The sequence below is a fragment of the Ambystoma mexicanum genome, chromosome 12 (assembly GCF_040938575.1).
Source record: "Ambystoma mexicanum isolate Mex_15411 chromosome 12, UKY_AmexF1_1, whole genome shotgun sequence".
NCBI classification, from domain to species: domain Eukaryota; kingdom Metazoa; phylum Chordata; class Amphibia; order Caudata; family Ambystomatidae; genus Ambystoma; species Ambystoma mexicanum.
The window spans coordinates 970,617,906-970,633,992 of NC_090936.1; the positions used below are offsets into that span (position 1 = coordinate 970,617,906).

General features: G+C 43.9%; 1 protein-coding gene across 2 annotated transcripts in view; it reads right to left on the reverse strand.

Annotated features, from left to right (window-relative positions):
* Positions 1-3,860: 3,860 nt before the first annotated feature.
* CHKB (choline kinase beta) overlaps positions 3,861-16,087 on the reverse strand; it is a 461,430-nt gene continuing 449,203 nt past the window's right edge. For both annotated transcript variants that reach the window (XM_069629455.1, XM_069629456.1), the window contains 2 exons: positions 5,240-5,321; positions 3,861-5,145 (listed from right to left, as the gene is read on the reverse strand). In XM_069629455.1, coding sequence (XP_069485556.1) covers positions 5,089-5,145; positions 5,240-5,321 — 139 coding nt within the window. In that variant the 3' untranslated portion in view covers positions 3,861-5,088. The remainder of the gene's footprint in view (positions 5,146-5,239; positions 5,322-16,087) is intronic.

The window sequence follows — 16,087 nt, forward strand, 5'->3', positions numbered from 1 at the left end:
ACTCACACCCCAGCTTTTAGTGACGGAGGCAACGCTCAGAATATCAAATCTCAATTTCAGTAAAAGGATTCGGGTCAAGGGTGGTCTCACCACAACCAAATATTTCTCAAAGCCAAAATCCATTTTGCATAAAAGTTATTCTGGGCCTGTTAGTAATAAACTACATGCCTCAACCATAGAGCTCTGCAAATTGTCCATAGCTGCTATTCTTACAATGGTCTTGTGAGTTTTATTAATGATATGTGGGTTACACCATGAAGGATCTAAAATCAGATTGTGAAGAACGGCTTTCACATGTTGCAACAATGGCAACGATAACCCCCTCTCTGTATTTTGACAAAGAAGGGGAGCTCCAAACCCTTATCCAATAGAATACAGGCCTTAGGCGGGCCTGTGCCCCTAAGGGGAGGAGGACCAGCTCCGAGGGGATCGATGCATTTCAACAGTGTTTTTAATAAAATCACTACTCTGCTATACCATCAAGTATGGTTGTGAGGACAGGCAGAAAAGCATTCAGATCCATCAGTTTGACATTGGCAGGGAATATCACGTGTACTAGTAGATTGCTTATACTTCTATCATACCGCACACTCTCTTATTGAATGCCGCCCATTCTGCGCCATCTCACTGTCTCTACTTAGTAAATCAAACATATTTGCTACCTGTACTCCTCTCTTACCGAGGTTATCGCTACGTCCCGCTTGAACGTTGCTTGCCATCATAGCGCATTACCTCACTCTGCTGCATGTGTCGCTGTCCCTGATAATTGGCACTATTCATGCAATTCCTATCAGCCCTGACCTAGCGCCTTGTTACCTGGCTCTCATGGACCCGCCCACGACTACACACCTTCTTAGTCAAACGTGGATTGCTGCCTCTAGTCTAGGACCTGTCTGCAGCACGCCCTGCACCAACTGCTAACGACCACTAGCCAGTGGTTTTTTTCTTTACTAGGCACTGTGCTGCACGTTTGATCCGCATTGTTAGCTTCGTGCAACAATGATTGCGCTACCTGCTTTCTGTCCGTGTATAACCAATGCTACCACATGTATATTCCAGCATACTCTGGCTATTTGCTTGTCTTTGACTACTTGTTAAGTTTTCTGTTATTATGCTACTTAATTACCTTCTGTCTAAACATAGGTTGTTATAGATTGCATATTAAGCTTACTGATGCTTTGCTTAGCCAGTTAAAATGCATTGGCCCTTTGATTTCTTCTCACTCCATCGCCATATCACATCTAGATTAATCCTGCAGCCTAAATATTGGCCCTCAGCACACACCAGAACTCGCCTCCTGTTCTCATTCCTTACCTTGATTTGGACACCTTACAGCACGTGCACACCTCACACCACTTCACTGCAGCACCATCTTCTACACCCATTTACCACATATACGTCATACGCGTATTATCTTAAGACTTCAGACAATATGACAGTCGCCAATCCCCATCTGAACGCACCATCCTTTTGAATACAACACTTTGCATCAAAACCCACACCAAATCAACCTTGTCCAACTCACTTCAGAAACTTGAGACTTGGCTCGAGACACTGCCATGCAACCCACAATCAGACCCTTCGTAGAAACAGCAAAGTGTCTAGACCTAATCATCCTCCTTCCATCCACGCCCGAAATCTGAGACTAGGCACCAGACTCTGTCTGTCTACCCCAAGTCTATTCACTCTTGCAAGCAGTCTATTGCATTCACGCCAGGCTACTCCCTTAATTGCCACCAACCACTTTTTACATACCACAAGCCAACCGTGCACCACTCATGCTAGAAACCAGAGACTAGCATCCAGACTCCACCATGTGACCTACCGACAGCACCCTCACTCTAACACCAAATTCTCAATGCATAAGAACAACCCTTCAACTTCGCATAACTTGGCCACTGCGTTGGCGACCAACAAAACCACCCCAGCTCTCCTGGCTACCAGCATCACCAACACCAATGACATTAGCATCAAAAGCGCACTCATCAATGCCCGATCCCTCCCTGCGCATGCCCTTCACATCGCAGACTTCATAACTTCAGAAAGTGTAGACTTCCTTGCTATCTCAGAAACCTGGATGCATGCTGCAGCCGGCCCCTCCTTGTCATTGGCGATCCCTGACAACTACTCCATCATCAGATGCAATAGGGATACCAATCAAACAAAGGGTGGAGGCCTAGCCTTTATCTTCAAAAGTTCACTTGAATTTAGAACCATCCCGAACCTCCAGATCCCATCTGCGGAACTACTCGCTATCAAACTACCAATTTCTCCCAACCAAACTGCTACAGTGCACCTCATCTATAGGCCCCCAGGTCCCATCTCCACGTTCACTGAGGACATTTCATCCATCCTTGCCACCAATACTAAGTCTAATTCGCAAATACTTCTACTTGGCGATTTCAATATAGGGTACCAAGATGTAAATGACACTAAAGCCCTTGACCTAGCAAGCACATTAACAGACTTTGGCCTTACCCAACACATCAAAGAGCCTACCCACAATAATGGACGTACCCTAGATTGGGTTACAGACCTGAACTGTGCTCTCAAACTGATCTCAATTACACCCTGCTTTTGGTCTGATCATCATAAAATAATCTTCTCTATCAACCTAATCTCGCCCCATCCATCCATACCCGCAACAAGAAGGATATTACGACGGAGAAACTTTTCCCTCTGCTAAATATTGCATCGACCACTTGTTCTGATCCCTCAGTTTTAGTGGATACATATAATCACACTATGCTAAAAGCCCTCAATGCCATAGCACCGTTAAAATTACGCAAACAAAAACCTCGCCATCACCTCAACTCCTAGTTTACTCCACATCTCAGAGACCTATGCAAAGAAAAAAGAAAGGCTGAGGCACATTGGAAAAGTACAGCATCATTTGTCAACAAAAATATCTTAACCAATGACTCCTCTTCTTACAAAGAAGCCTTACCTGCAGATAAAAAAGATGTTTACAATAAACGTATTTTGCAAGCAGAATCCAACACAAAAGAACTCTTTAAGATCCTTAAGGAATTAGAGTCCCCTGTAGCCCCACTGGATATATGTACCCCGGACACTGCATGGTGTACAAACATCCAGAAGGCACTCTTAGATAAAATCTCTACACTTCAAACTAAACTGCTCTAACATACAAGGCCCAGAACAATTTGTCACCCAAATACCTGTCCAATCGCTTCATGTGGCATACAGCCAACAGACCCCTGACGTTGGCCCACCTCAACTCACTTACTGTACCTAGATACACGCTTCAGACAGCCAGGGGATCAAGTTTCCCAGTCCTTGCGGCCAAACTCTGGAATACACTACCTACCTTACTCGGAGCGGAACCATCCTTTTTCTCCTTTAAGAACAAAACTAAAATTTGGCTCCATGAGCTAGACACATCTGCCTCATCCACCTAACCACCTGGGCCAATTTATTGCAATGTGCCAATGTTGAATTTCCTTGGCCATCCCCTGCTCTTGTAACGTCTTTATACTATTATACGCTTGTATACCTTGTAATATGCCCATCACGCTATTAGAACTGTCTATAGTACAGTCTGTAACTACGTAATTGTAACCTTGTAATTACCTCTAACAAATGTAAGAATTGCTTATTCCTTCTAAAGTCTTGCCTTTCCCTCTTGGGAAACCTGTTTACTTGTATGTAACCTTTACCTCAAATTATGCGCCCAGAAGCCCCAGGGTATACGGCGCAATACAAATAAAATAAATACAAAAATACAAAATATAAAAAATGAAAATTGAACCCAGTGATGGGACCACATCCCTGACACAGATGCAATAGGGCTGTCAAGCACCCAATAGACCCTCACTTGGAGAAAATGTGCGAACACATCATTTGATCCAATGAATTCTTTAATTCAACATTTTAAATGAATTCAGTATTGTTCTGTGCATGTGTCCACTATTTGTAACTTTGTGTAATAACGGTTGCAGCAATTCAAATGAAGCACACTTTTAACAGTTAAGAACTTTACACCCATAACATTTTTGGGCATACAGTTGGACAATGAGTTTCCTCATCTCACATACACTCACCACAGAGAGATCTGCCTGCTGGCCCCCAAATCACGAGAGAGACTGATACGGGATCCCAGCCTACACTCACCATCCTGCATCTCACTGCATATTGTGCACATACAACTTGCTAGGGCTTCTGCAAGACATTCTACAGCTCATGCACAGCTTTTAGTAGGCATTCTAGAAAGGGTTGCTTATATTTTGGGATACAGCACACCTATGTTGCTCCAGACACTATGGGAGGCAGGCCAGTATACAATTGTGTCTCATATGTTCTACCATTGAGCATGGGGACGCTCATTAAGAAACTGAAATATAGAATCATTACTGACCACCAACAGTGGCGCACTGCTAGTCTGGAACTTTCATGTCCTGTCCTTTGATTTAATACATATTCTCAGGTGGCTTGCGAGTGGTTGGCCACATTACCGGTGACCATTGCTCCGAAATAATAGACTGCTTTTGCCTTTCATGTCCCATATGACTGGAAGGGCATGCACTGGGTCATCAATGTTGACATCTGAAGTAAGCCAGTGGGCGCATTCATCCCAATCCATTATTAATAAATATAATACAACATATAGAATTAAATAACTATACAAACTGGCCGGATATGGGAAGAAGCAGAAAGAATACCTCTGCAACCCAGGTACAAGGTCTCTCAATGCATGTGGAGCAGCAACAGAATTTCTCCACTGCCCATGGCAGTCTTCTGAGCGCCAAGTCATTATAGGACAGCCGAGTTTTCCAGTACATTCAGTCTCGGGCAGTGATCCGTGTTGGTGGTGAGCGTGCATAAAACTCAACGATGCAGATCATGCTTTACAGGATTTTCTGACGGCGCATTGGGGTTGGTGGGGCACAGGAAACGGCCACTAAAAGACTCCAGAAGATGGGCAGCATTTCAAGGTCAGGATTGTAGAACTCCACTGGCTCATGAAAAACCTAGAGACAGCTATACTACATTAGCTGCAAACATAAGTCATGAGGCCATGCACTCGGGCGAGTACCCGAAAGGGAGAGTCTTCCTGCAGTGAGACAGCCATCATGCAAAGGAGGCCTTCTGCTGAAAGTAAGCGTCGAATCGAGATTTAGCATAATCCTGAAAAGAAAAGAAAACATCCGATAAGATGGAGGAAGAAACATGCTTGGAAGGGATGGGTTTAGCAAATTAAATATAACCCAGCAACACTCACCAGGTATCCAAATTCAATCGTGGACATCTTTGCCTGAACAATGGACCATAGACCCCAGAAGAAGTGAGAGGCAAGAGCAAACCTGAGGGGAAAGGAGAGCATGATTGGCTATAGCGTGAAAAGAACGGTTCGGCCTTTGCAATGATGAACTCTAGAAAACTTAATCTACCACTACGGACCTGATTAACCTGGCGTGCAGTGTCCTATGCCAATACCATTTGGGAATTTCCCCACACACTTTCAACTGTAAAACTTACAAGGAGAGCTGAGTGAGTTTTAATTTTATTATCCATCTAGATCCCATTAACCACCTCGACCAATACATATTGCCATGTATATTTTATTATGAAGATACATGAATTAAAGGGAAAGAAATAACCAGAAGCATGTTTAGCAATGACCTTCATTAGCAACATCTTCACTTTAGTACTGGGAAACGGTGTTCTTACAGACATCAAACCTGAACTGCAGCACCCCTGCTGTTCCAGAAGTAGGCAACACAAAGGGAGACAGCTTTATAGGTGAACCTCAAACCAGACCCAACATGCGTGGCTATAAGCACAAAGGACCTTAAACACACTTGCTACTGCAATACCAGGACCCCTCACATAACTATGAAAAAACATCTCAGTCTGGACCTGCAGGCCCAAACTATTGTATTTGAGTATAGAAGGGGGAGGAGGGAGTGGCATGTGAGAAAGGACACTTGTCTTTTACCCACCCACTGTCCGGCCATAGTCATGCTAATCCCTATAGTCATTTCTAACCATTTTATGCCACTTCTCACCCAAAACACACCCTCTTGAGATCACTTTAAGCTAGCTCGGCCACACAACATCAAACTTTTTCCAGTAAAGGGCCTGCCAGTGTTACGTCTAGGCAGTCTGAGAGTTAATGCCTTAATTGCAGCTGTAAATCAAGTCCCGGCGTAATAAAAATGGGTTAACCAAGTGTGCATTCAACCACTTGATTTATAAGCAACACAACATGTTTGTCCTGAAATATGTTCATTGCAGTGATGCCCTGCCAAACCCTGGCAAAGCTAATAATTTGAAGATCTGCAGTTGGGCTTGCCTAAGGTAAAACGGAATTTGTATGATTTGGATTGGGCAAACACGCTGGATAGCAACAAAACTTACAAATTATATGATGATTATGTTTCGTTTACGAGAAAGAGGGAGTTGCGAGCACAGTACATAATCCTATGTCCCTGCAATAAAATAAGAGCAATTTATATGCATTTTAAATTAACCCAGTTTAAAACCTTGGGACGCATTTATAGTTGGCAACAGGACTCTGGGTGTTTGGGTAGTAAGAAATGTCGTTTTTGCGAAAAGATTACCCAACAATAAACACTAAAACATTTAATGCTCTATTGTCCCAAGTTTTGAGAGTGAAAGAATAAAGCTACTTGGAGTTTATTATCCAAAGGCACCTGTAATAGCCAGAATTTGTTTTTGGGAAAGATTTTTAGCTGGAAATACAGTATCCTTCATTGTGGCTCTATCACGTTTGCTATTCTGTATTGAACAAAAGCCAATACAAAAATTCGAATGAATATCAAAGGATTTAACATAGAGTCTAATGGATAGAAAAGTATCAAAACACCATGGGGTACTGTGTACAAAGACTATAGATGAAGTATGTTCTTATTTATGTGAAAAAGAATGGGGAAGAGAATGAAAAACAACTTGGTAACTATACATTTTTGTGTCATGTATTATAAATTGGAAAATATTTAAATGAGATTAATATGGTAAGATGTATGATATTAATTGCGGTTATGGTTTTAACAAATATATGTGAAATTTTTAGAAACTGTGATGGTATTTGAAATCTTGTGTTATTGGCAAAAATGTGAGCATTTATGTTGTAAAAGTTTGACAATATATTTTTTGATATTTTGTATAAACTAAAAACTTTTAATAAAAACATTTTTTTTAAATAAAAGCTAACAATTTTGGTTTTTGGATAGGCCTTTGACAGATTCTGACATCACATACTCACCATTCCCAACTGATGTCATCTTATGGGCAGGTATTACCATTTTGGCAGCGTCTTATAAATGCCTTTCCCATCACTTCACAAAAGCAAAAATGGTTGGGCTTTGCTAATGCTCGCTTGTAATGCCACCCAATCCTTAAGCACAACTTCCGTTCATCTCAAGTAAAAGACCCTATCCCCCCTCTCTGCTAATGAAAGCTGTTGGGAGGCAGATGTCATCCATAGCCTCTGCACCTCCCCCGGCCCAATGTCGTATAAATTGAGAAATGATACTCACTAAGACAACCGTACTGCCCTTATTCCAGTCAGGTACAGCTAGAAATAGACACAATCTATGCTGAAAACGGCAAAGGTAATCAAACTAATGGTGTGACATGTGCATGCACTAGACACAAAGCAAAAGTGCACTCAACATACCGAACATGCAAACTAGGTAATATATTCACTTATACATGCAGACTATTAAAATAGCATCCATAAAACATGAAGAATACCAATATAAGCAATGTATACGCGGAATGCAACATGACATGCAAATATAGCTCACTAACATAGAAAGGCGAGGGTAATGAGCAGCCATCTTTTCCAAAATGGAAGCTACAGCTTGCTTTCAGATAGACAAAGGCCTCAAGGCTTTGAGAGAACACAAAATGCTGAAACCACAGAATTAGGGGAAGTCATGGCGTTGCAGGGAAGGCACGATAAAGCGATTCCCAGGATGCAGACATATACTCCCAGATTAAAGTTTAGAAGAGCAAAACTGACCATTGTTAGCAAGGTGCATGCAATTATAAGCCAAGAGAAATCCATGCAGAATAACTCATTAGTGTCCCTAGTGGTAAAATAAACCATAACAGTCAAATTAATATGAGCTAAAATCCTAATAAATGCAGGGTGAAATAATTTCAAACATGGTCCAATCACATGTGACCCACAATTGAAGAACATTGTCTATTGATTAGCAACGAACACAGAAAGGACACCTGCCTTACTTCTTACACGTACACTCAGATACCAGACGCTGCACAAGGCCAAATACAAAGAGATCACCCTAACTCATGGCCCAGAACTGAGGGATGGTATCTTCTTTAACTGAAAGGAAAACAGTCAGTGGACCTCTCTCCCCTCTGAGAAACCCGAGGTGTTTCTCCCAGGCTATTCCCAGGGATCCTTTATTCAGGTGGCCAGGAGAGGGCCGTCGCTCTTGGATCCAAACCCTGGGGGCAGAGGAGCAAGGGAGGATCACCTGGGCAGGGGGTCCTTGTGGACTATGGGAGACACGCCCTCCAGCGACACAGGGTATTCGTCCCATTCCGATACACCCCTACTCGACCTTCCCTCAGTTGTCATGGGATATTGTCTACAGAGTAACATCATATCCCAGTACCTTTCTGTAAGGAAAAGGCGAAACCATCAGGGAAAACAAAGATGATCCCTAAATTCCAACATGAGTTTTACTCCTCTTTGCTCAAAACCCACTTTTCAACAACCCTACATTCAAACCCCTTTCCTGACAAAAATCCACAACATCTTTATACCTTTTTTGTAAAACACCACAATTCCCATAATCCCATTGCCCTATTGAAATACCCAAGGACTGGGACGAAGAAGAGGCAGATGGGAGTCCTGAGGATTACCCATAGGAATCAATGGGCAATGGATTCCTATGGGCAGTCTCCATGTTGTCCCGATAATTAGGTCAGGCAGAGTGAGGCAGGGAGGGCCAACTACTGACACCCGACTCCAATCAACTCTAGCTGGGAGCATAAAAGCAGCAGCAAGAAACGAGCATTTTGACCGAGCTGGGGATACTGGAGGGTGCCAGAAAGCCAGAGAGAGACCAAAGGAGCTGAGAGGAACCTGGAAGGCTTGTAGGAGGAAGGACTACCCAGAAGACACAGAGCCTGACTGTGCAGGGGAGGCTGCAGTGTGGAGATGAAGCTGTGCCTCCAGGAAGCCTGAACCAGGGGCAGCCTGGCGGCAGCCACAACATGGCTCCTCACCTGGGTGAAAAAGGAGAGCCCAGGCCTCTGGGGGCAGCTGGCAAGACCATGACCCCAGGTAAACACCCAAAGTGCTCCTGCTACTCCTGAAACCACGAGAATGCCGTTTTGGAGAGCGAAATACCCAAAAGTGCATTATGGGACTTGGAGTTCAAAACTTTAGAAACTGAGAGGGATCTGAGCCTGACTGGAGGGGGAAGAGCCTTGTAAGCAAACAATCATATCCAATGTCGCAAGGCTAACAGAGCCCTCCTGGGTGAAAGGCAGAGTTGGGGAGGTTCCAGCAGAAGAATTTGCAAGACCCGGGCCCTAAAGATGAATTTACAAATGTCTAAAATCATAGTATTCCAGAATAAATCAAAGAACAGCAACACATCCAAACTATTTCTTAACGGCACAGACGTTTAGCACGTTAGAGACTACACTCACCTAGTTCTCAGAATAAGTGCATCTAGGAGATCTAAATTGGCAACAACATGTTAAAAAAAAGCGCTCTGCATTTGCCACCATCAAGCAACTATCATACTTTACCTCGAAAATTAATGCTAGCTTACTGATAGCACAATTAACCATATCCTACTTTACAGGAATGGGGTGTGGGGACCAACACTACAAAAAAGCCTCCCCACACACATTCTACATCTCCAGCACTGCCAACACGTACTGCGTGTGCATAGAAACTGCCAAAATAAAGGGTGCAAAAAAGAACTAGGGAAGAGTCCCTCTGCTGCTCAACATCTTAAAGTGAATTTCTTTTTAAAAAGTCTTGTGAAATATCAAGAGCATTAACCCAAAATCCACACACTACCAAGGGACGAAAAAGCTCAAACAGCACAATACTCGACACAATCCCTAAATCTATATATTACAGAACTGTGGTTATTCAGAAGCAGTGCCCCACAGTTTGACAGCATAGGAAACCAATCACAGGAGGAGAAAGTGGCCCAGGACTTAGAACTGGCGGTAGAGAAGCAATAACCAACGTACATAAGGGGAGAGCAGCATTCGGGAAGCAGAACAAGATAGACTGCTACAGGTCATTGGAGAAAACCTTCACACTTGCGGATTAGCTATTGTTTTGTAAAAAAAATAAAAATAAAATCCATACAGACTGATATGACCACAATCTGGAAATGGCGACTGGCTGACGGCTCAAACGAGAAGCTCGGAGAGGACAAAATCGATGAGCAATGTGAATTAGGAAAAGTAGAAAATTAGAGGCTTTCTCCTGCAAAGACATTTCAGAGATGTATTCCCCCCTTTGAGGAGAATAGAAGTCTTTGCAAATAAAACTGGACAAGAACAGCTCTGCTTCATCCTAACACAAATGACAGAATTAGCATAGAGAATGGCACAATACGTGCATGCATGCCAACCGAGAAGATAACTTGGACTTAAGAAAACAGCTGCAAACCAAAATGATAAGTAAGACAATGGAAAATGTATGTATCACATTTAATTACTCTAGCAATATTGGTCTAACTTGTCACGCAAATGATGTACCTTTTATTGTTTTGCTTTGGTCCACCAAAACGTCCTCTCTCCTTCCTTCAACGTTGCTTTATCAGAGAGGGTTGGCACTTCTAGCATGACCTCTCTGCACCCATCATGTCTTTTTTTGGGGGAGTACACGAATAAATGTGCAGCTTCTTCACGCTTCCTCTGTTTAATCTAGTGTTGACTGGAGGGTCCCGATGGTCGCAAGCTGTGCATTGGCCCCAGAGTGGTCATGTCTGGGTTTCTCTATCAAAGCATCCTTCAGTGCTCTCAACAACCTTTTCATCTTCTTGGTTTTGCAGCTTGCTGTAGTAATGTAAATCCCTCGTGCCAGTCAAGTGCTGCCACAAGGCAGCAACTAGTGGGAAATGGATCGACAGGATAGCCACATATTCTAGGAACCTATTGCGTGTAGCTTCAAATCTGTGTGAAACGGGCAGTACTGGTGTAAAGGCTGATGGGTCATCTGAATATTAAAGCCAAATCATCAATGCCTGATTCATAAGGTAAAGATTTCGGGAAATTTAAATGTGACCTCAAAACGGTATTTTTTTCGCTAATTGCCCTTGTCCCCACCCCACCCTTTGTGTGATTCTGTTTTGTGTGTTGTCCCTGCGCTATTATGCCTATGGGCCTTGTCTATGCGCACTATGTATAAACCAATTAAATAAAGAGAATTTTTGAGAGCCACATTTTTTTAATTGCTGCCCATTGTATTCACAGCATGCATAAAACAAGCTACGTGGCGGTTTCAAAGAACGATCAAAGCAAATTAATTATTTGTGCATGTAGAGGTTTCAAGGTCAAGGCAACACAGAGCAACAGAGGTTCGTATCCGGATCCACGCTTAGAAACCGAACTCAGGTATGGTATTAGGCGCATTATAAAAAAACAATAACATAAATAACTAAAGTATCACATCTGGTCCTGCTACGTTTATTTGCATTCTGCCACTTGCAGTGCGTGTATAAGCAAAACCTCAAGAGCGGAAAGTCAAGAAACAAATCACACAGGATGCGGCACTTACTCATGGAGCCTAGTTAGACATTTTGGGTTATCAAATTACTGTACACAACATTGTAATTGTGCTATGCACCAGGACGTCGAAATACCACAGGCAACAAATGTTGTTCAGGGTCACTTGAGTAACCCATCGAGACCAGCTTTCCTTTACCTTGTGATACTTGCAGTTCTGCATTTATAAGGGCATAGGCATAAAGTATGGGTGCATTAATGCAAAGATAAGGGTCTGGGCCCCATCAATCGGACAACGGTAACTGAAGGGACAACCCTCAAACTGGCAGGACTATGGGCTGAAAAACGAATTGAAACAAGGGGGCGCCCTACGATCAATATTTAGAGATTTACATACATTTTATGCAAACAGGTTCACCTTTAACATGTATCACAGACAAGAAAATCTTTGCCTTGTTTGAAACCTAGGCGAAAAGCAGACAAAGCACTTTTGAACTAATCTGTGTTCACACAGCTTTTACTATTTAGCTGCTGACACTCATTTTATTTTTTTTATATCAATATTTTACTGATAAAAACTTTTTGGGGGTATCAGTCTGACATTTTGTGGGTCATGTAGCATAAAATGAGGTGCAAATCAAACAAAAAAGTGCAATACATTTTGTGTTCAACAAAGAGTCCTGAATGACTCAACACTGTACATATATTGATTTCGTATGTCGGAAACTTCTCATTTGATAAATATACCGTACAGGCTATTAAGGAATGTGATACTCCACACATCCTTTGGGACTACAGATATGCAGCACCCTTGCTGCACTATTAGAGCCTTGATTTGTTTTCAAGCCCTGCTTACCACTACCTTGCTTTTGTTTAAGCCTGTACTGTATGTCTATCAAATGAAAAGTTTCCAAAATACGAAATCAATATATGTACAGTGTTGAGTCATTCAGGAGTCTATGGGGCATTATTGGCGGAATTACCGCCGTGGTAAATCCACTGATTTTCCAATTTTTGGCGGAAAGTGGGAGGATTTACCTCTCGCATGATGCTGGAGGTACATCCCCCCACTCCAGGGCCATACTCGTAAAATGTCAGAGCGGGAAAAGTGGCGGTAATTCCGTTACCGCCAATCTATTCTCGCACCACCATATCCATAATGAGTCCCTTAGTCTGCAAGAGGGCCAGAATAGCCACTATGAATCTCTAGAATGCACAGCACTAGTATTCAGCGCCATAAAGGGAGCACATCTTTAGCATCACCCATTCCATCCACAACTCTCAGGTCTATCGCAGCTGACAGTCCCCCTTGCAGCTCAGTAAGTACTACGGATATTAGCAGTGTGAGCTTCCCACAGCACCACCCCATCAATGCCACAGTCCTTCCACAGTGTAAGCTTTGCCAGGGCTGTAAAACGACAGTAATTAATTCCAAGTCATATACGTTTCCTGCAGGGTGAGCTTCCACTAGCAGTGACTAGTCAAGTGTGATAGCACAACAGCAGTCATGTCCCCTGCCACCGCATGTTCAGTCAATTTTATAAGATCTTAGCAGTGCCATGTCAGTGCTATTGGCCTTTACTGGGAAGATAGTCACAGGGAAGGGGCACTGCTGGTGGAAGGAAGAAGCAGACACAGTGTCATTTCGTTATGCTGAGCAGGACTCTCCTTAGACCTTCAGTCAAAGGGAACTAGGGAAGAGAGACACTTTGACTAGAGTAGGGGGTGCACCCTGCAAAAGGGAAGAACAGTGAGTGATGAATAGGACAACGTAAAAGTGAGGGACAGTGCTACAGTGATGTACGAGTTTGTCCTGGGATCAAAGCTATCAATGTCACTCTTTATTGTGTAGTCACAGAACCCACTAACTCCAACAAAAATAGACAAACATCCAGCATATGAATACAGAGTCAGTGGCCTACACAACAAGGACAGGAGTCAATAGGATTTCTACATTCGCACATAACCGGAGGCCCAAAGAAAGATTTTCCTGGTCTTGGAATTTGTCAGCCCACCTGTGCTCTCCACCTCCTGCTCAAGAACAAGCACAACTTTAAAAAATATCTAGGTAATATCTACGTAAGTCATTGTCAATTAGCTGTGGAATGCTAAATTAATCATGTGCCTTGAGTATTGGATCCTAACTAAAGTATCACATTAGTAAGAAAGATTAGTTTGTGATCGGAGTTCATATTCCTGCTGTTCAAATTAAATACAAATACCAAACAAAGGCTGGTTGTTGGCGAAAGAGGCATCAGAAGTGAGCCAGGCCCTGTGAACCCATGGATGAGTCCGGTCCATAGATGAAAAGGGGCAAGTGCTACAAATTTAGGAAAGTATTATACAAACACTGGAAGAACAAGTTACTTCTCTTACCTGGTAACGTTCTTTCGATGGGATGGTCCGACGACGTATTCCATATCTATGACAGTAATCACCACAGCTGTGCTGCTTCGGAAAATCTTTCTGCGTCCTGCTACGATGACGTCGATACGCCGCCCTCGAGGACTTCCTCCGACGGCCGACGTCACTGGATGTTATAAGTAGGACGCACGACGCCTATAACCTCAGTTGTAGTTTTTTTTCCCAGAACGTGTGGCACCAGTCTTCTGCCAGTCTGACCACACAAAGCCTTGCAGAAACGTAAGCTGCAATCGCATAAGAAATTCTGTAGCGGGGAAGGCAGGGAGGGAGCGATATGGAATATGTCGTCTGACCATCCCGTCGAAAGAACGTTAGCAGGTAAGAGAGTAACTTGTTCTTCGCGGGGATTGGGTCCACCGACGTATTCCATATCTATGACAGACTCCCAAAGCAGTACCAATGCAAGGAGGTGGGAAAAGAATTTAGAATACAGAAATTTAGAATGCCCAATCAAATTGCGGAGCAAAGGACCGCCTTGCCAAAGGCCAGATCCTGCCCACGGATGGAATCGAGCGAGTAGTGACGTACAAAAGTATGGACCGAAGCCCAGGTGGCTGCATCACAGATGTTACAAATAGGAACACCCCTCTGTAGGGCAGTAGAGGCAGCCATACCCCTGGTAGAATTGGCCGCAAGCCGACCGGTGGGTCCTTACCCGCCAAGCGGTAACATTCATAAATTGCCAGAATAATCCAGCGAGACAAAGTCTGCTTAGTCACAGCTTGTCCCAAACGCTTTCCAGCGTAACCAATGAAGAGTTGATCGTCCACTCTGACCTGGGACATGCGTGAAATATAAAAGCTTAAAGCTCTCCTAGGATCAAGCCTATGGAGCCTCTCCTCTTCCTTACCAGGATGCGGAGGAGGATAAGGAACAAGTTACTTACCTGTAACTGTTGTTCTCCAGCATGGGTCTGGCATGGATTCACATGCTCATGAATATTCCCCGTCATCAGGCTGGGACTCCTCGGTAAAGAAAAATCAGTATCAGTTTCGTTTCTGATCTGTCTTTCGTAGTAGTAACCAATCACTGATCTCTGCGTCATACTGACCACAGCCAATGACTGCCATCTCCCTAAGCCCCGCCTCTGGCAGCCATTTTCAGATTTGGTAGCACGAGAAGTGGCAGTATGACCAAGTGAAGAGGCGCAGAGGGGTAGGTGGAAGGGTTCGCATGTGAATCCATGCCAGACCCATGCTGGAGAACAACAGTTACAGGTAAGTAACTTGTTCCTTCTCCAGTATGGGGTCTGGCATGGATTCACATGCTCATGAATAAAAGAATACATAGCAGTACACACATGCACAACCACGGGAGGTGGCAAAGGCTCAACATTAAGCATTACATCCAAAACTCAACATTAAGCAATTCTTACCTCCTCACCAGGCTCACCTTAGGCAAACAGGTTGCGCAGCACTGCTTGGCCGACCCTAGACTCCTCCCTGGAATCCCGATCGACGCAGTAGAATTTCGTGAAGGTGTGCGTCGGCCTCCATGTAGCAGCCCTGCAGAAGTCCAGCAAGGGCACACCAGATAGGAACGCCGTGGTAGCTGCGATCGCTCTGGTGGAATGGGCTCTCGGACAGCCAGGCAGCGGTCGGTTTGCCAACCGATGACAGTACATGATACAGCCGGAGAGCCATCTGGAAATGGAAGCCTTCGAGAGAGCATTCCCCTGATTGACAGGTCCAAAGTTCACAAAAAGTTGTGACGTCTTCCGAAAACTCTTCGTGTGGTCCACGTAGAACTTCAGCGCTCTAGCCACATCCAGCGAGTGCAAAGTCCTTTCAGCCGGCGACGAAGGCGACGGGAAGAAAACAGGCAACACCAAGGGTTCGCTGAGGTGGAAGTCCGACGGCACCTTGGGCATGAAGGAGGGGTGCGTCCTGAGCACTACCCTCGTGTCGTGAAAAGTCAAGTACGGGGGCTTGCAGGAAAGGGCCTG